At 45.2% G+C, this 25,010-nt stretch overlaps 1 protein-coding gene across 2 annotated transcripts in view; it reads left to right on the top strand.

The window, feature by feature from the left end:
• The window catches only part of LOC139263030 (endothelial cell-specific chemotaxis regulator-like), a 76,975-nt gene that overhangs the window by 36,025 nt on the left and 15,940 nt on the right, over window positions 1-25,010 (top strand). For both annotated transcript variants that reach the window (XM_070878493.1, XM_070878494.1), the window contains exons 2-5: window positions 7,914-7,961; window positions 12,395-12,517; window positions 17,511-17,615; window positions 18,980-19,078. In XM_070878493.1, coding sequence (XP_070734594.1) covers window positions 7,914-7,961; window positions 12,395-12,517; window positions 17,511-17,615; window positions 18,980-19,078 — 375 coding nt within the window. The remainder of the gene's footprint in view (window positions 1-7,913; window positions 7,962-12,394; window positions 12,518-17,510; window positions 17,616-18,979; window positions 19,079-25,010) is intronic.

Genomic DNA, 25,010 nt, shown 5'->3' with positions numbered 1-25,010 from the left:
TGAATGAGTCCATTTGAAAGTTTGACCCGAAACATCCTGCTCCCCTCTTTGGCCATGCCAGTGCCAGGAAGCCACTTGGGACCTTGTCCATAATTTAATACAAATACAGGATCATTGATTTCAATCTCGTGTGACACATTTGCGCTATCATGGTATGCACTTTGTTGAAGTCGCCTGCTCTCTACATGTTCATGTGGATCAGGGTGAACTAATGAGAGCCTTGTCTTAAGTGCTCTTTTCATGAGTAGTTCAACAGGTGGGATCCCAGTGAGTGAGTGGGGTCTCGTGCGGTAGCTAAGCGGGACTCGGGATAGGCGAGTTTGCAGTGAGCCTTCAGTTACCCTCTTCAAGCCTTGCTTGATGGTTTACACTGCTCTCTCTGCCTGACCATTGGACGCTGGTTTAAACGGATGTGACATGTTTGATCCCATTATGGGTCATGAATTCTTTGAACTCAGCACTGGTAAAACATGGCCCATTGTCGCTCACCAGGACATCGGGTAGGCCGTGTGTGGCAAACATGTCCTGCAGGCTTTCAGTAGTGGCAGCGGATGTACTAGCCGACATTATCTCACATTCAATCCACTTGGAATACGTATCTACAACCACAAGCAACATTTTACCCAAGAATGGGCCTGCATAGTTGACGTGTACCCTAGACCACGGTTTGGAGGGCCAAGACTATAAACTTAGCGGCGCCTCCCTGGGTACATTGCTTAACTGCGAGCATGTATTACATCAGTGAATGCAGGACTCTAAGTCCGCATCGATACCGGGCCACTACATATGGGATCTGGTTATCGCTTTCATCATTACGATACCTGGGTGGTTACTGTGGAGGTCATTGATGAAGGTGTCTCTGCCCTTCGTCTGGATCACGACTCGATTGGCCCACAGAAGGCAGTCTGCCTGTATAGACATTTCATCTTTGCGCCGCTGGAATGGCTTTATCTCTTCCTGCATTTCCACTGGGATACTGGACCAGCTTCCGTGAAGCACACAGCTTTTGACTAGAGATAATAAGGGGTCCTGGCTTGTCCAGGTTTTGATCTGCCGGGCAGTGACGGGTGATTGCTCACACTCAAATGCTTCCATAACCATGGCTGGATCTGCGGGCTGCGCCATTTCCACCCCCGTGGTGGGCAATGGCAGCCTACTGAGAGCATCGGCGCAGTTTTCTGTGCCTGGCCTGTGTCGGATGGCGTAGTTGTATGCGGACAACGTGAGCGCCCATTTGTGGATGCGGGATGATGCATTGGTATTTATCTCTTTACTCTCGGAGATCAGGGATATAAGTGGCTTATGGTCAGTTTCCAGTTCGAATTTTAGCCCAAACAGGTATTGATACATTTTCTTTACCCCATAGACACACGCTAACGCTTCTTTCTCAATCATGCTGCAGGCTCTCTCAGCCTTAGACAGACTCCTGGATGCATAAGCAACCGGTTGCAGTTTCCCGAAATCATTAGCTTGTTGCAATACACACCCAACGCCATATGACAACGAATCACATGCTAGTACCAAATGCTTACATGAATCATACAACACAAGTAATTTGTTTGAGCATAACCATTTTCTTGCTTTTACAAAGGCATTTTCTTGGCTTTTGCCCCAAACCCATTCGTCCCCTTTTCGTAGCAAGACATGCAATGGTTCTAACAGTGTGCTGAGACCCGGTAAGAAGTTACCAAAGTAGTTCAGGAGTCCCAGAAACGACCGCAGTTCCGTCGCGTTCTGTGGCCTCGGTGCATTCTCGATTGCCTCCGTCTTCGCGTTGGTGGGCCTGATGCCGTCCGCCGCAATCCTCCTTCCCAGGAACTCCACTTCAGGTGCCAGGAAAACGCACTTTGAGCATTTTAACCTGAGCCCCACGCGGTTGAGCCGACTAAGAACCTCCTCCAGGTTCTGCAGATGCTCGACTGTGTTCCGACCTGTGACCAAGATGTCATCGTGGAAGACCACGGTGTGCAGGACCGACTTCAGTAAGCTTTCCATGTTTTTCTGGAATATTGCCACCACCGATCGGATTCTGAACGGGCATCTGTTATAAACAAAAAGACCTTTGTGCGTGTCGATGCAGGTGAAGGCCTTCAATGATTCCTTCAGTTGCTGCGTCATGTAGGCTGAAGTCAGATCCAGCTTCGTGAACATCTTTCCTCCCGCTAGCGTTGCAAAGAGGTCGTCGGCCTTTGGTAGTGGATATTAGTCTTGCAGGGAGAAACAATTGATAGTTATTTTGTAGTCGCCACAGATTCTGACAGTGCCGTCTCCCTTGAGGACTGGACGATAGGACTGGCCCACTCGCTGAACTCGATTGGGGAAATTATGCCCTCTCTTTGTAGCCGGTCTAGCTCGATCTCTACCCTTTCTCTCATCATGTACGGTACTGCTCTCGTCTTGTGATGGATGGGTCGCGTCCCGGAATTAGGTGGATCTACACTTTTGCTCCTTGGAATTTCCCGATGCCTGGTTCGAACAGAGAAGGAAATTTGTTTAAGACCTGGGCCTATGAAGTGTCGTCAGCAGGCGATAGCGCTCGGACATCGTCCCAGTTCCAGCATATCTTTGCCAGCCAGCTCCTGCCAAGCAGTGTGGGACCATCGCCCGGTACCACCCAGAGTAGTAGCTTGTGCACTGCTTCATTGTCGGAGACCTTTAAGGTAGCACTGCCGATTACAGGAATCAGTTCTTTCGTGTAAGTTCTTAGTTTCGTGCAAACTGGAGTTACGACTGGCCTTGAAGCCTTGTTGCACCACAATCTTTCGCAAGTCTTTTTGCCCATGATGGACTGGCTCGCGCCCATGACCAGCTCCATTGATACCGGGAGTCCATTTAGTTCAACATTCAGCATTATCGGGGCACAATTTGTGGTGAATGTCTGCACCCCATGTACCTCTGCCTCGTCAATCTGAGGCTCTGGTTCATCATGATCCTCCGTGGATCTGTCCTCCTCTGGTTTGCAGGTTTAACAGGCTTTGCAGCTCGCCTGCACATTCGTTGGAGGTGTCCCATTGTTCCACAGCCTTTGCAAACGTACTCTTCGAGTCGGCATGAATGGAAATGATGATCACCCTCACAGTGCCAACAAGGTATTAATGGTCTTGCATTCATCACCCTTGATGGTGGACTCTGAGATATCTGCGGAAGTATAGCTGCAGGTATGTGTGATCTGCCCTGTATGTTATGATTCAAAAACAACATCACTTTGTTCACATTACTTGTAGCAGCACTTGTGTGCTGAGAGATTTGCTTCATATTGTCACTGGTGGCAATGAACGCCTGGGCTATCGCTATGGCCTTACTCAAGGTTGGGGTCTCTACAGTCAAAAGTTTGCCAAGTACGAAAATGTCTCTGAGCATGTGCTCCAAATGTCCTTCAAATTCGCAATGTCCTGCAAGGCATCTTAGCTCGGCGACATAACTCGCCACTTCCTGGCCTTCAGACCTTTTGTCGGTGTAGAACTGGTAACTCACTATCAGAACGCTTTCTTTCGAGTTCAAATGCTCTCGGACCAGTGTGCACAAATCGACATACGATTTCTCCATGGGTTTTGCTGGAGTGAGCAGATTCTTCATGAGGCCATATGTTGGTGCCCCACAGACGGTGAGGAGGGTCGCCCTTCATTTAGCAGCGCTCTATTCCCCATCTAGCTCATTGGCCATGAAGTATTGGTCGAGTCGCTCCACAAAAGTTTCCCAATCATCTCCCTCCGAGAATTTCTCCAGGATGCCCACTGTTCTCTGCATCTTTGGGTTCGCTATCTGTATCTTGTCGCCAATTGTAGTGTATGGAGAAAGAGTCAGACTGAACACTGTGAGCTCAAAGTAAAATGTGACCTTAGTCTTTTATTGCAGGTCTCCAGAGTGCCTCTCCAAGCTGTGAAGCCTCCTTAAATACCTATGCTCCCAAGGGATTGTGGGATCACTTGGGACTCCAGGGGCTGAGCCCTCTGGTGGCTGTACAGAATAAATACAAGTTTACATATATAACACATAGATTCGTGCTTCTGGGCCTCTCTGGTGCCCACAGGTAGAGGTTTCGGTATCCCAGGGCGCATGCAGTTCGCAAGCGCACCTGGTATCACATGGGCTGGCCCAACCAATAAAAGAAGGGAATCCCCATTCATACTTATGGGGAGTTCTGTCACAGAACACCCTTAAGTATGAATGCCGATCACTTGAAAAATACACAAACACATGAAATAAATATTTATGAAATGACCATTACAATTAATGAAAATGCCATTTAATTAAATATTTTAAACAAAAATGTAACTTAAAAAAAAAATGATGGTGTCAAAATTGCCTTTGGCTAACGGGCGGGAAAAAGTTTTTGTCCTGGGGGATGCTACCGGCTCCTGCAAAATTGCATGGGAGTTAGCAGAGGCACTGTCATGGCAGCGCTGTGCCCCACTGGTAGTGCCCCGCGCTGCCATGCAAACGGCAATGATGGCATCATTGTGCATGGCGACCCCGTCGCGCTGCCCACTGCCCCTTTCTGCCCTGTGGTAGACATTGCCCTGCGCCCCATGAGGTTGCTGCGAGCATTGTCAGCGGCAGCCTCATGGGTTGTGAACCGGGCCAACATCCGGTCGCGGGGCGGAAGTGAAAGGGGAGATGGGAAGTGCCCTGCGCCGCCATCTTGCCAGTTTGGCTGACTCACTGGTAAGCCTGATTCCTGCCTCCCATGTGGGGTCCGTCCGCCATCGTGCACCCTGGCACTCCATTTTGGATTCCGGGCTGCGACCTCAGCACCACGCCACCCCAGTAGTCCACTGGAGACCATCAGAGGCTCGGCAGAGTGCACTTTACCCTCTTAACTGAAGAGGAGGTGCATTGAAACATGTCAGTGCTACTCGCTGACCAACCCACCTCAGTAGCGTCCCGGAACCCACCCCATGGGGAAGTGAAATGCACGAGATTGCGCTCCACTTCCTGTGAGTGACAGGAACCTCAATTTTGTGGCGGGGCAGTGACCGCTCCCACCTATATGTTTTCACAGGGCTAAAAATAAATTGACCTTATTGGACAGGGTTTTAAGTATAAATGAGTGATAACATTTTATTTTTCTATTTTTTTAAACTCTCATGCTGGTAAAAGCAGGCCTTACGCCTTATCCATTTCGAGACCATTTACTGGGCAGAAGTTGGGCAAAAAGCCCAACTCTCCGCCAGTGAATGCCATTTTCTTTCAGATTCGTACCATCTAGGTTTCAGCGTACATGTAACGCATGCCTAAACTCGGAACCTGTGGGGCCACTACGGGCATTTGCTCACCTCGTACGCACCTGCAGGGGCCGCAAATTCAGCCCCAGTGCTGAACTTGATCATATTATGATCGTTATTAGATAAATGTTCACACACTGTTCGGCTATTATCTAAATCTGACTCATTGCTCATTATTAAATCTAATATGGCCTGCCTCCTTTTTGGTTCTAGGACATATTGCAGCAGCAAACTAACTCAAGAACTTCACTACCCTTCTGACATGAGCTAGTCTGCTTATCACAATTCATATGAAAATTAAAATCTCTCATTAAAATCATTTTAATAGCTAACGTTTTCTGCCATTGATTTCTGCAGGGTTGTTCTGCATGTCTGCTGTGACTTCTTTTCTCCCACTGAAGTTACGATGGATGATTTTCGAGAACTGCAGAAATTCTACCTTTTGCAGTTTTACACTTTTTTCTTTGGGTAAAAGAGGTCAAATCACTTCAATAATCAATACAACAATCAATTATACAATGACTATTTGTATGTTTTATTACTGACAGAATATTACTGGGTCAAAACACAAATAGAATGGACTTTTAAACAATTTCTGCAATTTTGTGCATAAATAGTGTCGGGTTCCTAATTGCATCATTGCATGTATTCATGAGGTTCCTGCCTGTCTCTGGCAGGAACCTCAGCCAAGTAAAAGAACTGTGTGGTATGGAATATTAAAGGCAGCCAAGATTATATCAGCACATCACTGAAGAACTCCATCTGAATGCATAATTTAATGTGTGAACTATATATTGCCAAATGGGACGTGTAGATAGAAACTCCAGTGTAATAAAAAATGTCTTGGTGAATGTGCAGAAGTGCTGATATTTGCAGAAAATCTGTAATGCCACAAGTATCCATCTCTGGTCAGCTGAAACAAATGCATTAAATTTTTGATTTGCTGAAACGTTCCATACCAATATAACGGTACAAGTAATGTACAGTAATGAATGAAAAAAGACAGCAAAGTATCGATCAAAATAATTAAAATTAAAGTAATGCACACAAATTAAATACATGCAGTAAAAGGTCAGTGTTTCAAATTTTAAATGGACCTTATTCGATGCAATTCCCTTAAAGTTGCTGCATTTATTACATTTAAATAGGTTACAAATTGAAACATCAAATAGTAAAATGTTTAACAATGAATTGTTACAGTATGAGTATTTTGTTCATAGAGCCCTAGCCACCATGCCCTTAGACCTGAATCACCCAATATCATTTGTAGTTCAAATATACAACTTTCAGAGCCAGAGCCAGAACCAGATCCTCCAGGGGCACTGCCGATCAATCTTTGCACATCAGAACTCCTCAAAAGATGCAAGACTATTGATAAAATAAAATTCATCCTCTGAAACAAGGATACTGAATATAGAATGAGGTGCAAAATACTGACTGAGGATAAAGCAATTTCCGTCACGATACCAAAGCCAGCTAAGGACTATTTGAAGAGCAAAGATATTTCCAAACAACTTCCCCAAAGGTTGCCACCTTACTATTTTCCTCGGCCTTCATCAGGATCCCTCAGAGTGCGTAGAATTTATTTGAACTACTTATTATCCAAATATTTCAAATCAATTAATTTTTGTATAAAGGATACTGCTAATTTATTTGAATATGCTTATTGGCAGTTCTGTTAAATCTGTCTATCTACAGCGAATTCTCAAATTATAAAACAAACTTTATTTTTAAAAAATTTGTTCCTGGGATGTGGCCGTTGCTGGCAAGGCCATCATTTGTTGCCCATCCCTAATTGCCCTTGAGAAGGTGGTGGTGAGCCGCCTTCTTGAACCGCTGCAGTCCGTGTGGTGACGGTACTCCCACAGGTGCTGTTAGGGAAAGAGTTCAGGATTTTGACCCAGTGACGATGAAGGAACGGCGATATAATTCCATGTCAGGATGGTGTGTGACTTGGAGGGGAACTTGGAGGTGATGGTGTTCCCATGTGCCTGCTGCCTTTCTCCTTCTAGGTGGTAGAGGTCGCGGGTTTGGGAGGTGCTGTCAAAGACGCCTTGGGGAGTTGCTGCAGTGCATCTTGTAGATGGTACACACTGCGGCCACAGTGCACCGGTGGTGGTGGGAGTGAATGTTTAAGGTGGTGGATGGGGTGCCAATCAAGCTGGCTGCTTTGTCCTGGATGGTGTCGAGCTTCTTGAGTGTTGTAGATGGTGGAAAGGCTTTGGGGAGTCAGGAAATGAGGCACTCACCACAGAATACCCAACCTCCGACCTGCTCTTGTAGCCACAGTATTTACGTTTCTGGTCAATTATGACCCCCCAGGATTTTGATGGTGGGGGATTCAACGATGGTAATATTGTTGAATGTCAAGGGGCGGTGGTTAGACTCTCTCTTGTTGGAGATAGTCATTGCCTGGCACGATTGTGGCATGAATGTTACTTGTTACTTATAAGCCCAAGCCTGAATGTCTTTCATGTCTTGATGCATGCGGGCATGGACTGTTTCATTATCTGAGGAGTCACGAATGGTACTGAACACTGCAATCATCAGCAAACATCCCCACTTCTGACCTTATGATGGAGGGCAGGTCATTGATGAAGCAGGTGAAGATGGTTGGGCCTAGGACTGCCCTGAGGAACTTCTGTTAGTAAAATAACTCATGACATTTTGCTTCATTTTCTGTTTCAGGTACAAATTCTGTGACGACTATTCAAACAAATCCAATAACCCCAACAGGTATTTGTTACACTCTACTGTTTGCACTAGTCGGTCAAATATGGTGAGATTAATAAAATGAATGACACTCTGTATCGCTAATTCTTCTTAAGTAATTGATTTTCAATGATTTTATTTAGTGGTTATTTCCAGTTCCGATTGTAAACAATTCAACATTAACAACCACAGCTTGATTAGAAAGTGGAACAGCTTTGTAGCAAAGAGTCACAAATTCTAACGGGTATGGATTTTTTCTAACATCACTTAATTATTTTTGCAATACTCTTAAATTTATGTCCTCTCACTACTCTCTCACAAACAAACAGAAACAATCTCATGCCTGGTAACATCCGAGTGAACATATATGCAGCATTTCTATTGCTTTTTGATTCTTCAAATAATAGATTGTCCAAAATTTTATACAGTGCAATCCAGCTGTGCCCTAACTAAAATCTGATGCAGGTTCAATACTACCTCTCCACTTTTGTGTTCTTTGCCTCTAATTACGAAGCCGAGGATTCCCATTTCCTTTTGTATAGCCTTATCTATGTATGCTGCTATCTTTGATAATCTGTGTTCTGCATACCAAGGACTCTCTGGCCTTCTACTCTATTTAAAATATTATTTAAGCAAGGTTTACTTCTTGTTTATATTCTTGTTTCCAACATCTCCGTGCATTGAACTGCATCTGCCATTTATCTGCCCACCTATGCAGTCTTTCCTAATCCTCGTCACAGTTTGCCTTATCCCTACTCAAATTTGGTGTCATCAGCCAATTTCAATATTGTTTCCTCAGTTCCTAAGTTATGATCATTCATTTATGTCCAGCAGCCCCAAAAGAGACCACCGTAGATCATCACTAGATACAACTTTCCAGTCTTCCAGCCCAAGAAACTTCCTCTGACCTTTATCCTTTGCTTTGTGCTCTCCAACAATCTGTGCACATAATGCTACATTCCCCTTAATTCAATGTGTAAAAGTCTCTTATATGGTACCTTATCAAATGTAATTTGAAAATCTATATCAACATCACCATTGCAATTCATTTATCTATTCTTTGTTATTATTTCAAAGAATCTTATAAGGTTAATTAAGCATGACCTGCCATTTAGAAAGCCATGCTGACTGGCCCTGATTAATTCTCCAAGTGCTTGGTAATGATGTTATATTATTAATTCTAGTAATTCAGATAAAACTGAAGCAAGGCTATTTATTCTATGATTACCTTACTTATTTCTGTCTTCTTTTTTTAAAGAGGAGAGTCACATTTTCCATCTTCAGTACTGGCACAATTTTCCTTTCCACTATTTCATTCCTATCTTCCCTCGAGATTCTGGATGTAAACCATCAGGTCCCGAGGATTGGTGTACCTTAAATTTGAGTATTTTATTTCTGAAAATATTATCCCTAAGATAAAGTGGCACAATAAATTACACACTTCTTATTTCCAATAGTCTGTAAAGTATACATTACGATTGACATTGGAACAACTTGGCTGAGTATTTCAGCAAGAAAAGAAAATACTGGAAAAACATTGCAGGCCCATCATCATGTGAAAGAGAAAGGATTGGTTAAGGTTTTGGATGGACAGTTAATATTTTGTTTCTTTCTTGGCTGTCTGCATGCCCATTCACCCCTGTGTCCCTCTTACCCCATGTCCCCCCACTGTGTTCAAACCCCTTCTCCCAACATTGAACAGTTGTCCTGTACACAAGTGGCAGCCAACAGCACTTCACTCGCGTTTGATACCTGGCATTATAGTTCTGATAGACCTCAGATTTGAAAATGATGAGTGTAGCAGCAATAAAGCTGATCATTAACATCAAAGGGCAAAAAACGCTAGTGGGAGTTGTGTACAGACCTCCAAACAGTAGTAGTGATGTTGGGGAGGGCATCAAACAGGAAATTAGGGGTGCATTCAATAAAGGTGCAGCAGTTATCATGGGTGACTTTAATATGCATATACATTGGGCTAACTAAACTGGAAGCAATACGGTGGAGGAGGATTTCCTGGAGTGCATAAGGGATGGTTTTCTAGACCAATATGTCGAGGAACCAACTAGGGGGGAGGTCATGTTAGACTGGGTGTTGTGTAATGAGAGAGGATTAATTAGCAATCTCGTTGTGTGAGGCCCCTTGGGGAAGAGTGACCATAATATGGTGGAATTCTACATTAGGATGGAGAATGAAACAGTTAATTCAGAGACAATGGTCCAGAACTTAAAGAAGGGTAACTTTGAAGGTATGAGGCGTGAATTGGCTAGGATAGATTGGCGAATGATACTTAAGGGGTTGACTGTGGATGAGCAATGGCAGACATTTAGAGACCGCATGGATGAACTACAACAATTGTACATCCCTGTCTGGCGTAAAAATAAAAAAAGGGAAGGTGGCTCAACCGTGGCTATCAAGGGAAATCAGGGATAGTATTAAAGCCAAGGAAGTGGCATACAAATTGGCCACAAATAACAACGAACCCGGGGACTGGGAGAAATTTAGAACTCAGCAGAGGAGGACAAAGGATTTGATTAGGGCAGGGAAAATAGAGTACGAGAGGAAGCTTGCAGGGAACATTAAAACAGACTGCAAAAGCTTCTATAGATATGTGAAGAGAAAAAGGTTAGCAAAGACAAACATAGGTCCCCTGCAGTCAGAATCAGGGGAAGTCATAACGGGGAACAAAGAAATGGCAGACCAATTGAACAAGTACATTGGTTCGGTATTCACTAAGGAGGACACAAACAACCTTCCGGATATAAAAGGGGTCAGAGGGTTTAGTAAGAAGGAGGAACTGAGGGAAATCCTTATTAGTCGGGAAATTGTGTTGGGGAAATTGATGGGTTTGAAGGCCGATAAATCCCCAGGGCCTGATGGTCTGCATCCCAGAATATTTAAGGAGGTGGCCTTGGAAATAGCGGATGCATTGACAGTGATTTTCCAACATTCCATAGACTTTGGATCAGTTCCTATGGAGTGGAGGGTAGCCACTTTTTAAAAAAGGAGGGAGAGAGAAAACAGGGAATTATAGACCGGTCAGCCTGACATCGGTAGTCGGTAAAATGATGGAATCAATTATTAAGGATGTCATAGCAGCGCATTTGGAAAGAGGTGACATGATAGGTCCAAGTCAGCATGGATTTGTGAAAGGGAAATCATGCTTGACAAATCTTCTGGAATTTTTTGAGGATGTTTCCAGTCGAGTGGATAAGGGAGAACCAGTTGATGTGGTATATTTGGACTTTCAGAAGGCTTTCGACAAGGTCCCACACAAGAGATTAATGTGCAAAGTTAAAGCACATGGGATTGGGGATAGTGTGCTGACGTGGATTGAGAACTAGTTGGCAGACAGGAAGCAAAGAGTAGGGGTAAATGGGTACATTTCAGAATGGCAGGCAGTGACTAGTGGGGTACCGCAAGGTTCTGTGCTGGGGCCCCAGCTGTTTACATTGTACATTAATGATTTAGACGAGGGGATAAAATGTAGTAGCTCCAAATTTGCGGATGACACTAAGTTGGGTGGCAGTGTGAGCTGCGAGGAGGATGCTATGAGGCTGCAGAGTGACTTGGATAGGTTAGGTAAATGGGAAAATGCATGGCAGATGAAGTATAATGTGGATAAATGTGAGGTTATCCACTTTGGTGGTAAAAACAGAGAGACAGACTATTATCTGAATAATGACAGATTAGGAAAAGGGGAGGTGCAATGGGACCTGGGTGTCATGGTACATCAGTCATTGAAGGTTGGCATGCAGGTACAGCAGGCGGTTAAGAAAGCAAATGGCATGTTGGCCTTCATAGCGAGGGGATTTGAGTACAGGGGCAGGGAGGTGTTGCTACAGTTGTACAGGGCCTTGCTGAGGCCACACCTAGAGTATTGTGTACAGTTTTGGTCTCCTAACTTGAGGAAGGACATTCTTGCTATTGAGGGAATGCAGCGAAGGTTCACCATACTGATTCCTGGGATGGCGGGACTGATCTATCAAGAAAGACTGGATCAACTGGGCTTGTATTCACTGCAGTTCAGAAGAATGAGAGGGGATCTCATAGAAACGTTTAAAATTCTGACGGGTTTAGAATAGTTAGATGCAGGAAGAATGTTCCCAATGCTGGGTAAGTCCAGAACCAGGGGTCACAGTCTAAGGATAAGGGGTAAGCCATTTAGGACCAAGATGAGGAGAAATTTCTTCACCCAGAGAGTGATGAACCTGTGGAATTCTCTACCACAGAAAGTTGTTGAGGCCAATTCACTAAATATATTCAAAAAGGAGTCCTTACTACTAGGGGGATCAAGGGGTATGGCGAGAAAGCAGGAATGGGGTACTGAAAGTGCATGTTCAGCCATGAACTCATTGAATGGCGGTGCAGGCTTGCAGGGCCGAATGGTCTACTCCTGCATCTATTTTCTATGTTTCTATGTTTCTATGTTAAACTGTTCTATGCATGTTATGATCCAGGAACAACAAACAAAGGAGAGACTGGAACTGTCACAACAAACCATCCAAATTCATCAGTGACAAGTGGAAAGACAACTTCAAAAGATGCAGGGATCCGACAATCTACTGTAACTGCAAGTGAAGGTAATAGTATTATTACATTTTAACTTTCTACATAATAATTCACTGATTTGGAATAATACAAGCCAATTGCCTTAAGGTCAGTTAGACTGCCAGGCAAAGTTTAAGCGCCAGTTTGAGCGCCAGTTTAGCAAACATTCAAGATTCAGCTAACCTTTCAAATGTCACTAATCCTGGTCTGACCCACGGCCAAAAAAAAAAGTTGTTCAGACGAGTCCAGCTTTGCAAAAGTGCAACTCCTGCAGCAATGTGCCATCATGCAGCGGAGATAGCAAATACAGAGAAGCCCTCATCCTAATCATATCCTTCCAGTCCGGAATGGTAGCATAGTGGTTACGTTAATGGATTAGCAATCCAGAGGCCTGCACTAATGACCTGGAGATGAGAGTTCAAATCCCATTTTAAATTCAGTTAATTAAATAAATCTGGAATTTTAAAAAAATAGTAATGGTGACTTAGGGTTAGATTTTCCACTTTTGTGCTTATCGCCCAAAAATGGGCGGTATTTCCGGCGTGGGCGGTAAAAAAGTTTTCAGATCGCCGGCTTCTCGCCCATTCTCAAAGCACCTAGTCTCCATTATTGAAAATGGGCGTTACCACGAGCGATATGAAATGGGTGGTAGCATTAAATCTCGCTGACCTTCTGCCATAAAGTGTCGCCGTCCTTAGCAACGGCATAGCAATGCTCAATTCCTGCGATTCAGGAGGTTAAGGGTCATCATGACATGTGCAGAAGAGGAGACAGAGAGAGAGGGAGCTGAGAGGGACTGAAGGCATGTGTGGCTGTGGTGTGTGCTTGTCTGGCTGTTGTGGGAGGCATGAGGGAGATTCAGCAGCAGCAAAAAGCCTACTAGCACCAAAAACATAGTTGGCACTGAGTTTTTGTCCAACAAATAAGATATAACATGGAAGGGATGGTGGGGCCCTGGTGTTGGTAGCGAGGAACACTGATGGCAGAGGGCTCCCAGTGGTCCCAGAGAGCGGCAAGCTGGTTGTTGCGCTCCAAGGTGCCGCACCCCCATTGCCAACCACACATGAGAGCCAGCAGCAACATCTTGCTTCTGGCTTGGAGCATGTTCCCACCTCAGGACCATCCTCTCCTGTATCCGTCCAAGCAGCATTATGGCCGTCATCCCCCCCCCCACACCCCCCCCCCCCACACCCCCCCCCGCATCGCCTGAGGAGCGCCTTGGCCAGGCGGCTTGGAATCAGAAGGGGAAGGGGTAGAGGTGGGGAGGAGAAGGGTTGGTTTTTACAGAAATACTGATGATTTCAGACAAATGTTCCATTTAAATATTTTTTATTTAACAAAACCTTGTTGCGCATTGGCTCAGATAGCTGCACTTTTACATGCTGGTGATTCCTTAACATCAAAGGGTATAATGACACTTAACTTTAATCAACTTAAATTTAACTGTCACCAAGGTGATGCCCACCATTGATGTATCACCTGCACACCCAGCAGTGTGTCAGCCTTGTAAATAACACCAACGTTCTTTCAGGCAAAGCGATCATTGATGAGCTCCTGATGTAAGGCTCTTATAGCTATCGTGCCACCACAGGCCCTTTCATACGGTCTACAGGGAGGCGGGGCATGGCTTCAGTGTCAGCCAGACATGTGGGCCAATGTCAGCGTCCACCTTCTCGTCCTCCTCTTCCTCTCTCTGGTGAGGTGGACTGTCAGACTCATCAAGCAATTCTTGTCCCCTCATGATAGCCAAGTTGTGCAGCATGGAGCACACCACCACGAATTGAGCTACCTGCTCAGGGTGGTATTGGAGGTCGCCTCCTGAGTGGTCCAGGCATCTAAAGTGCTGCTTAAACACTCCAATGGTTTTCTCCACGATATTGCGAGTTGCTCTGTGACTCTCGTTGTATCGCCTCTTGGCTTCAGTGTGGGTGTCATGCAGGGGGGTCATCAGCCAGGTGGCGAGGCCATATCCTTTGTCACCAAGCATCCAGCATTGACCTTGTGGCTGATTGTTAAACAAGTCAGATACAGTGCTCTCACGCAGGATGCTGCCCGGAAATTAAGCATTCACTGCCATTATAATTTGCTGGGGGTCAACAACCAGTTGGACATTCAGGGAGTGGAATCCCTTGCGGTTTGTGAAAATGTCTGCATCCTGAAAAGGTGCCCGCATCGCGATGTGTGCACAGTCTATTGCTCCCTGCACTTTGGGGAAGTTTACAATTCTGGAGAATCCTAGAGCCCTCTCACTTTGTGCCTCCCTGGTCATAGGGAAGCTGATCAAGTCCCTCCTGCATGCATGCAGGGCTTCAGTGACCTGTCTAATGCAGCAATATGTGGCATGCTGAGAAAATCCACAAATGTCGCCAGATGTGGCCTGAAAAGAACCCGCGCCGTAGAATGGCAGTACCGTGGTGACTTTGACCTCGACAGACAGTACAGTACCTATGATGCTGGCAGGCTGCAGATCTCCTCTGATCAGCTGGCATACCTCAGTGATAATCACTTTGTGGAAGCGTAGTCTCTGAAAGCAGGCGGTGTCGGACAAGTCGAGGTAAGACTGCATCTCCCTGTACTTGCGGGGGGTATAACGTCTGGTCCTCCTCATCAGTCTGGCACATCTTACATTGGGCACATAATGCTGTGGAGCGTACCTTCGGCGATCTCGAGTCTGCTGCATTTAATTGGTCATCAATAGAGGGCGAGAAAGGACAGGCCCCATTGCAGTAGCTCTGTGTTTTCCACCGATTGGTCACAAACAATGAATGTCCCGACGAAGACACCTATTCAATTCCAATCGGTCACAGTATGGTCAAGATGTTTGTACAGAAGTTCACATCAACTCCAACGACCTGCAGAGTACATCCGAACTCCCCCGAGGTTGAAGCACAGCAGCCTTTTAAAGGATGCGACATGTGATGTAGAACATGGCGTCCATAACGCTGTGATTAGTTCCGATTAATATCCACTTTTTTGGGGCGATATGTGTGCGAGGTGGTGAAAGTGAGGCTGGGCGATCTCATGGCCGCTAGTTTCAGTAAATATGCTCTTTATGACCAAAAAAAGTGGTCGGGCGGTATTATTGAATCTCGGCATTAAATCAGTGCAGAAATTAACCCTGGGCGATATTATGACCGTTGATTTCGCCCATTCTGATGATTCTGCCCAAAAAAAGTGGGCGGAAGGTATTATTTTTTTCCCGCCATTACGCACATGGGGAAAGTAATGCTTGCCGATAAGTTTCCGAAAAATGCTCATCAGTTTCCATTTTGTGGCTAAATGGGTGATATATGGGTGTTATACATAATTTCAGTGGTAAAATGAGAATTAAGTAGGCGTTAAGCATGCAAATAAATGGAAAATCTAGCCCTATGAAACTACCGGATTGTCATTTGGTTCACTAATGTTGTTTAGGGAAGGAAATCTGCCATCCTTACCTGGTCCGGCCAAATCTCTGAAGTTATCTGATGCAACAAAGTCACTGTGGGGAGTACCTTCGCCACACAGACTGCAGCAGCTCACCATCACATTCTCAAGGGCAATTAGGGATGGGCAATAAATGCTGGCCTTGCCAGCGACGTCCACATCCTGTGAATGAGTAACAAAAAAAATGAAAAAAGAACATAGAGCAACAACTGGTAATGGTGACAACCTGAAGGGGTACTATGTAAAGAGTAAGGAACAAAAATTACAAATAACAAAAAAGGTCGACTGATAAATATTACCATAATGCAAATTCAACAGAAAGTTTTGGTCCCTCGTGCCATCTCACGAGCAGACTTTGCGATTACCTAGAGCTAAAGTGTACCTGTATTAACACAATGAATGATGGAAATACAGAGACAGACACAGAGAAAAATGGCTCCTGAATATAAAGTGACAAAAACAGGGGGAAAGAGACTAATGCAAATGAACAGCCCACCACAGGACATGAACAAATCAATAACAAACTGTATCTTTTTATGACTTGTACAGCATCTCGTGATTTTAGCACATAGAATTCAAGTACAATCAAAAATGTGCACACAGGTATGCTAGTTTACATTACATTGGCTTCTCATGTTGGGAAAAGTAAAACAGTGGCTTAATTCACAAAGTAAAAGTCTGTAAAGCAACAAAGAATTTTAGGAACCAGTTTGGGGTTAATTGGTAATCACATCTCTAAATCTGGAGAAGTTTTATTGCACAGTTGACTTTTAATACTTTTTCTGGCAAATAAGAATTTATCTTAAGAATGCTCAAGTGTATGAATTAATGGAATAAATATCGTATTATAACGTTATTATTGAGTTGGTGTAACAGTTGTTTTGAAGTGCAGATTTTTAATATTTTAGGCAGTCACTGGTGCGAAAAAGGAAAGATTCACTGATTTAAAAAAAAAAATTTTTTTTAAATTTTTCGTTGCCAATCTTTCCAATTCTTTGTCAAATCACAAATGCCAGAGGTCACCTTGCACACATCAAGGATCACTCTGCGCCAATGCTCTTAGCCAAAAGGCCTAGAGCCACTGCACCGTTCCTGGAAGTACTGCAATACCAGGTTCGTGCCATGGAGATGGATGGGTCAGGCCCCCCACACACCTCCGTGGAGGTGGATGGGTCAATCCACCCCACCCACCTCCTAAGATTCACTGATGCTGACATAGGGATTGAAGCAATTTGTTGATACAAATTACAAGGAGCTTTACTCTGCAACTAAGCAGTAATTTTGTAGTCCTGTGTGGATCAGAGACTTAGAAATGCAATGTTGCAGACCTGTCTCTGGCCTACACTCCCTGCAAGCATTCTACCCGCAAGGAACACAGGATCATAGAATTACCCCTCTAGTCCTGATGCAAAGATACTACTTGATGCTAACACTGAGTATAAATTTAAATATTTTCCATTCCTCATCTTGCTGTGTAGTCAATTTTGTCTCAAAAATATAAATTGAAGGAAAAACTACAATTATTACTTTACTATTTGTTAATAAGTGTTTCTAGCTCCTGATGTGTTTATCATAATTAAAAATGCTTTTCGTTTGTAGTGTCATATAGTTCTTCAGTGGCAGACACTTTCACCATTACACCATCTGCAAGAAATGAAAACGCCACACCTGAAATAACAACCCCTGTGAAGAATGAAACAATAGGTATAACCTGAAAATGCATTAAAATATTGCTGTGCCATAGATCTAGACTCTACTTTTGTGCAGTGTAAATAACCAATATAACTTGTGTGTGCATAAGTGTATGTGTGTGTGTGTTTGTGCGCGTGTATTTTCGGTGGCATGATAATAGAGTGAATTTGGACATAGTTATGCCAAGGACAGAAATTTCGCTGGTTGTTGAGGAAATTGAGCGCAAGCAGTCATGTCATGGGTTTGAGAGGCAGCATGTGTATAAGGAATAGAAAAGGACCATGGTTCAAATCTTGGGCAATGCCACAGGTAACCATGTAGTCACAGAATACAAAGTCATTGCAAGGAATGTGCTAGCTACATTGGTGCAGGTTGGAATGGAATAGGTGAAGGCAGGTATCTCCTCACTGACCTCTAGTGGCCCCCAATTCCCCAATGCTTTGACCTCAAAATTCCCATGTAGAAAATTAGCCTCAACCTCTGTCTCCACCCTACCTCTGCAACTTCTTCCAATTCTACATGCCAGCTTGCAACATGTGCTCTTGTAATTCTGGACTACTGTGTGACCTTCTTCTATTGCTCCACCATAGGGATCTGTCCCACTGCTGTAGACACAGAAGTTAGATACATGCTAAATGCAGGAAAAAATGAGCGGCAGTGCAAAAAAGGAAATAGATGACAATAAAATAGGGGGAGGGGATGGGATTGATGCCAGTGAAGGGGAGCAAGACTGTTAATGAAAGGGAGAATGGATTGCAGTGGAAGGCAAGAAAATTGATGGCAGTGAAAGAGAGGAAGAGATAGCAGTGCAAGGGGGCATGGATGGGAGTGTAAAGGGGAATGGATGGCAATGAAGAGGAGAGGGTAGAGAGAAACTGATGGGAAAGGGAGAGGGAAGGGGCAGAAACTGGGACTGGGACTTTGGGTGGAAGGACTGAGAAGGTGGGGGAGGGGGGGAAATCTGGAGTGGAGCTTTGGGGTGGGGGATGTAAAAGAATGGCAGCACTAACTGAGAACAAGTAGGAATGGAAAGAGGCAGCGTCCGTCGGTTATAAAATTTGCCCTCAGAACAGTTGTAAAAATGTTGAAAAGGCGACTGGAATACTGCGGATTCTTTAGCTGTGAAACGTGACATTATTTTCAGAATACTGTACCATCTTTCATGTTAATTTTAAAAAAAGCACAAATCGCATTTGGGTGGAGGTTTGTACTCTGCCATTGTAATTCCACAAAATTAAAGATGAGATTGTATTTCACAAACAGTAAATTTGTGATACAAGGGACAATTCATTTCTCAGAAATTATTATCTATCCCATGTTTGTCATTGTAGTTTTTAGTTATATTGTAGCTATATTTTCTTGATTTTTCCTTGCAGTTAACACAAGTGCAGCTGAGAAGCCAACATCTTTCTCTGTTACATCTACTGTCCAGAGCACATACTCTATAACATCATCCAGCAAGACTGAAGCAACAGGTAAAGACTGTCACTGGATTATTACAAAGTTAAAAGGCATTACAAAGGATTTACAGCACAGAAACAGGCCATTCGGCCTAACAAGTCCATGCAGCTTTTTATGCTTGACACCCTCTCCTCCCTCCCTTCTTCATCCAAACCCATCAATATATCCCTCTATCCCCTTCTCCCTCATGTAGTTAACTAGCTTCCCCTTAAATGCATCTATGATATTTGCCTCAACTATTCCTTGTGGTAGCGAGTTCCATATTCGAACCCCTCTCTGGGTAAAGAAGTTTCCCCTGAGTTCCCTATTGGATTTGTTAATAACAATCTCATATTAATGGCCCCTAGTTCTGGTCTCTTCCGCAAGTGGAAAAATCTTAGATTAACTCTAACACAAAAACAAAATACTGTAGATGCAGGAATCTGAAATAAAACCAGAAAATGCTGGAAGTCTCAGCAGATCAGGCAGCAGCTGTAGAGAGAAACAGAGCTGAAGTTTCGGGTCTGTGACCCTTTGTCTGAACTGGAAAAGTTTGAGATGTAACAGATTCTTAAGGAAGTGCAGGGGCACTGAAAGGAGGAGGGGAGGAAAGAACAAAAGGGAAGGTCTGTGATAGGGTGGAAGGCAGGAGTGATTTAAGAGATAAAAGGGATGATGGCTAAAAATGAGATGGTAATGGCACAAGTTAGGAAACAAAAGATGTGTTTAGATGGGGTGTAAATGGTGGAATGATCACCAGCTGCCATGGGAAAGAGAAAAAAGGGGGGGTTAAAATAAAAGGAGGATAGGGAAAAAAATATGGGCAGAGGTTACGGTCTGAAATTGTTGAATTCGATGTTGAGTCCAGAAGGTGTAAAGTGCATAAACGAAAGATGAGGTGCTGTTCCTCGAGCTTGCGTTGAGCTTCATTGAAACAGTGTAGGAGGCCGAGGACTAATAACCCTATATTAGTTAACACATTTACATTCAAGACGACAGTAATCTATCCTGTTTGTTTCATTATCCTAAATGTATTTAAACATTGCTGTGAGTTATTGTAGGAATTAAATGTATGTAATTTAATAAGAACTTCAGCAGAAAAATAATTACCACAAGATAGAAGCAAAGTACAAACCTTACTTCACAATATACATGCGCACAAACATACACGCACACACACACATTTACACACACACAGACACTTCCACACAATCTTACACATACACACACACTTACACACACTCAAAAACACACACACACATATACAATTACACACACACACTTATACACACACTTACACATCCACACACACACAAACACACACACACACTTACAGACACACAGACACACACACACAGACACTTACACACATCATCATCATCATCATAGGCTGTCCCTCAGAATCGAGGATGTCTTGCTTCCACTCTTAGAATGAGTCCTTAGGTGGCTGAACAGTCCAATTCGAGAACCACAGTCCCTGTCACAGGTGGGACAGACAGTCGTTGAGGGTAAGGGAGGGTGGAACAGGTTTGCCGCACGTTCCTTCCGCTGCCTGCGCTTGATTTCTGCATGCTCTTGGCGATGAGTCTCGAGGTCCTCAGCGTCCTCCTGGATGCACATCCTCCACTTAGGGAGGTCTTTGGCCAGGGACTCCAAGATGTCGGTGGGGATGTTTATCAGGGAGGCTTAGAGGGTGCCCTTGTAACGTTTCCTCTGTCCACCTTAGCTCGTTTGCCATGAAGGAGTTCCGAGTAGAGCGCTTGCTTTGGGAGTCTCGTGTCTGGCATGCAGACAACGTGGCCTGCCCAGCTGAGCTGATCAAGTGTGGTCAGTGCTTCAATGCTGGGGATGTTGGCCTGGTTGAGGACGCTAATGTTGGTGCGTCTGTCCTCCCAGGGGATTTGTAGGATTTTGCGCTGTCAACATTGATGGTATTTCTCCAGTGACTTGTGGTGCCTACTGTACATGATCCATGCCTCTGAACCATACAGGGAGGGTGGGTATTACTACAGCCCTGTAGACCATGAGTTTGGTGGTAGATTTGAGGGCCTGGTCTTCGAACACTCTTTTCCTCAGGCAGCCAAAGGCTGGCGCATTGGAGGCGGTGTTGAATCTCCTCATCAATGTCTGCTTTTGTTGATAAGAGGCTCCTGAGATATGGGAAATGGTCCACGTTGTCCGGGGCCACGACGTGGATCTCGATGACTGGGGGGCAGTGCTGTGCGGCGAGGACAGGCTGGTGGTGGACCTTTGTTTTACGGATATTTAGCGGAAGGCCCATGCTTTCGTATGCCTTAGTAAATACGTCGACTATATCCTGGAGTTCACCCTCTGAATGTGCGCAGACGCGGGCGTCGTCCGCATACTGTAGCTCGACGACAGAGGTTGAGGTGGTCTTGGACCTAGCCTGGAGGAGGCGAAGGTTAAATAGCTTCCCACTGGTTCTGTAATTTAGTTCCACTCCAATGGGGAGCTTGTGAGGTGGAATATGGCAGCGAGGAAGACTGAGAAAAGGGTTGGAGCGATGACGCAGCCCTGTTTGACCCTGATCCGGGTGTGGATTGAGTCTGTAATGGATCTGTTGGTAAGGATCATGGCCTGCATGTCATCGTAGAGCAGGTGAAGGATGTTGACGAACTTTTGGGGGCATCTGAAATGGAGGAGGACGCTCCATAGACCCTCGCGGTTGAAAGTGTCAAAGGCCTTTGTAAGTTCGAAGAAGGCCATGTATAAGGGCTGGCTCTGCTCCCTGCATTTTTCTTGCAGCTGTCGCGCTGCAAAGATTATGTCTGTTGTGCCCCGTAGGGGACGGAATCTGCACTGTGACTCTGGGAGGAGCTCCTCGGCTACAGGGAGAAGGTGGTTGAGGAGGACTCTAGCATCAACTTTCTCAGTGGCTGATAGCAGGAAGATTCCCCTGTAATTGCTGCAGTCGGACTTGTCCCCTTTTTTAAAAGATGGTCACGATCACTGCATCTCTGAGATCTCCCGGCATGCTATCCTCCCTCCAGATGAGAGAGATGAGTTCATGTATCCGCGCCAACAGTGCCTCTCCGCCATACTTTAGTGCCTCAGCAGGGATTCCATTTGCTCCCATTGCCTTGTGGTTCTTGAGCTGTCTTATGGCTTTTCCTACCTCGTGCAACGTTAGGGTTTCACTGAGGTGGTGGCGGGTCGCATGCTGCGGGATGGAGTCGAGAACACTCGAGTCAAAGGCAGAGTCCTTCCAGCGGGCCCTGACTGCCTCAGTGTCCTTGATGAGTGTTTTCCCATTCTTGGCCAGCAGTGGGGTGGGGTCTTGGGAGTTTGGACTGTAGGTGGCCTTGACTGCGATGAAGAATCCTCACACATCATGGCTGTCGGCCAGTTGTTGTATCTCCTGTGCTTTTTCCATTCACCACCTGTTCTTTAGGTCCCAGATTTTTTGTTGGTCCTCAGCCTTGAGCTGCCTGTAATGTTGCTTTGCTGCTCCAGAGTTAGGTTGTTGCTTGAGGCTCAGAAATGCTCTGCGCTTGCGATCTATTAGTTCTTGGATCTCCTGATCATTCGCATCAAACCAGTCCTGGTGTTTTCTGGTTGAGTGACCGAGTGTCTCTTCGCAGGCGCTGGTTATGGAGGCCTAGAGGGCAGACCAATCGCTGTGAGAATTCAGCATCTCAGGGTCATCAAGGCACGCCAGATTAGCTGTGAGGCACTGGCTGTATAGGGCTCTCTTAGATGGATCTTTAAGTACCCCGCCTTGGCTTTTTTGTGGCACTGCTTCTACTGTCCCCTCCGCTTTGGGGCTATGTTAATGTTGATGATGGATTGGACTAGGCTGCGGTTCGTCCAGCAGTTGTCAGCTCCTGTCATGGCATGGATGATGCGTACATCCTTGCAATCCCTGGCTCGGACGATGACATAGTTGAGCAGGTGCCAATGTTTGGAGTGAGGGAGTTGCCATGATGCCTTGTATTTGTCCCTCTGACGGAACAGAGTGTTGGTGATGAGGAGTTCATGTTATGGTTAAGTCATGGCAGGAGAGCTCGGACACGTGTCATGCTCCTCCTGTACTATGTGGGAAATCAGGGACGCCTCCGGTGTCCATGAAGATTACGTGTGCGGGAAGTGTATCAGCCTCCAGCTCCTGACGAACCGCGTTGCGGAATTGGAGCTGAAGGTGGATTCACTCTGGAGCATCCACGATGCTGAGAATGACGTGAACAGCACGTTTAGTGAGTTGGTCTTACCACAGGTAAAGGGTCCACAGCCAGATAGGGAATGGAAGACCAATAGGAAGAGCAGTGCAAGGAAGGTTATGCAGGGATCCCCTGCGGTCATCCCCCTGCAAAACAGATACACCGCTTTGAGTACTGTTGAGGGGGATGACTCATCAGGGGGAGCAGCAGCAGCCAAGTACATGGCACCGTGGCTGGTTCTGCTGCACAGGAGGGCAGGAAAAAGAGTGGGAGAGCGATAGTGATAGGGGATTCAATTGTAAAGGGAATAGATAGGTGATTCTGCGGCCGCAACCAAGACTCCAGGATGGTATGTTGCCTCCCTGGTGCAAGGGTCATGGATGTCTCGGAGCGGGTGCTGGACATTCAGAAAAAGGAGGGTGAGCAGTTGTCATGGTGCACATTGGTACCAACGATATAGGTAAAAAACGGGATGAGGTCCTACAAGACAAATGTAAGGAGCTCGGAGCTAAATTAAAAAGTAGGACCTCAAAAGTAGTAATCTCGGGATTGCTACCAGTGCCACGTGCTAGTCAGAGTAGGAATCGCAGGATAGCTCAGATGAATACGTGGCTTGAGCAGTGGTGCAGCAGGGAGGGATTCAAATTCCTGGGGCATTGGAACCGGTTCTGGGGGAGGTGGGACCAGTACAAACCGGACGGTCTGCACCTAGACAGGACCGGAACCAATGTCTTAGGAGGAGTGTTTGCTGGTGCTGTTGGGGAGGAGTTAAACTAATATGGCAGGGGGATGGGAACCAATGCAGGGAGACAGAGGGAAACAAAATGGAGACTGAAGCAAAAGACAGAAAGGAGATGAGTAAAAGTGGAGGGCAGAGAAACCCAAGGCAAAAAACAAAAAGGGCCACTTTGCAGCAAAATTCTGAAGGGTCTAAGTGTGTTAAAAAGGCAAGCCTGAAGGCTCTGTGCCTCAATGCGAGGAGTATTCGGAATAAGGTGGACGAATTAACTGTGCAGATAGCAGTTAACAGATACGATGTGGTTGGCATCACGGAGACATGGCTCCAGGGTGACCAAGGCCGGGAACTCAACATCCAAGGGTATGCAATATTTAGGAAGGATAGACAGAAAGGAAAAGGAGGCGGGGTGGTGTTGCTGGTTAAAGAGGAAATTAATGCAATTGTAAGGAAAGACATTAGCTTGGATGATGTGGAATCGGTATGGGTGGAGCTACGGAATACCAAGGGGCAGAAAACGCTAGTGGGAATTGTGTACAGACCTCCAAACAGTAGTAATAATGTTGGGGAGGGCATCAAACAGGAAATTAGGGGTGCATGCAATAAAGGTGCAGCAGTTATCATGGGTGACTTTAATATGCATATAGATTGGGCTAATCAAACTGGAAACAATATGGTGGAAGAGGATTTCCTGGAGTGCATAAGGGATGGTTTTCTATACCAATATGTCGAGGAACCAACTAGGGGGTGGCCATCTTAGACTGGGTGTTGTGTAATGAGAGAGGATTAATTAGCAATCTCGTTGTGCGAGGCCCCTTGGGGAAGATTGACCATAATATGGTGGAATTCTACATTAGGATGGAGAATGAAACAGTTAATTCAGAGACCATGGTCCAGAATTTAAAGAAGGGTAACTTTGAAGGTATGAGGCATGAATTGGCTAGGATAGATTGATGAATGATGCTTTAGGGGTTGACAGTGGATGGGCAATGACAGACATTTGGAGACCGCATGGATGAACTACAACAATTGTACATCCCTGTCTGACGTAAA

The sequence above is a fragment of the Pristiophorus japonicus genome, chromosome 4, assembly GCF_044704955.1.
Source record: "Pristiophorus japonicus isolate sPriJap1 chromosome 4, sPriJap1.hap1, whole genome shotgun sequence".
Classification (NCBI taxonomy): Eukaryota; Metazoa; Chordata; class Chondrichthyes; family Pristiophoridae; genus Pristiophorus; species Pristiophorus japonicus.
The sequence above is the reverse complement of the archived record's forward strand: the minus strand, read 5'-3'. Positions and strand labels throughout refer to the sequence as shown.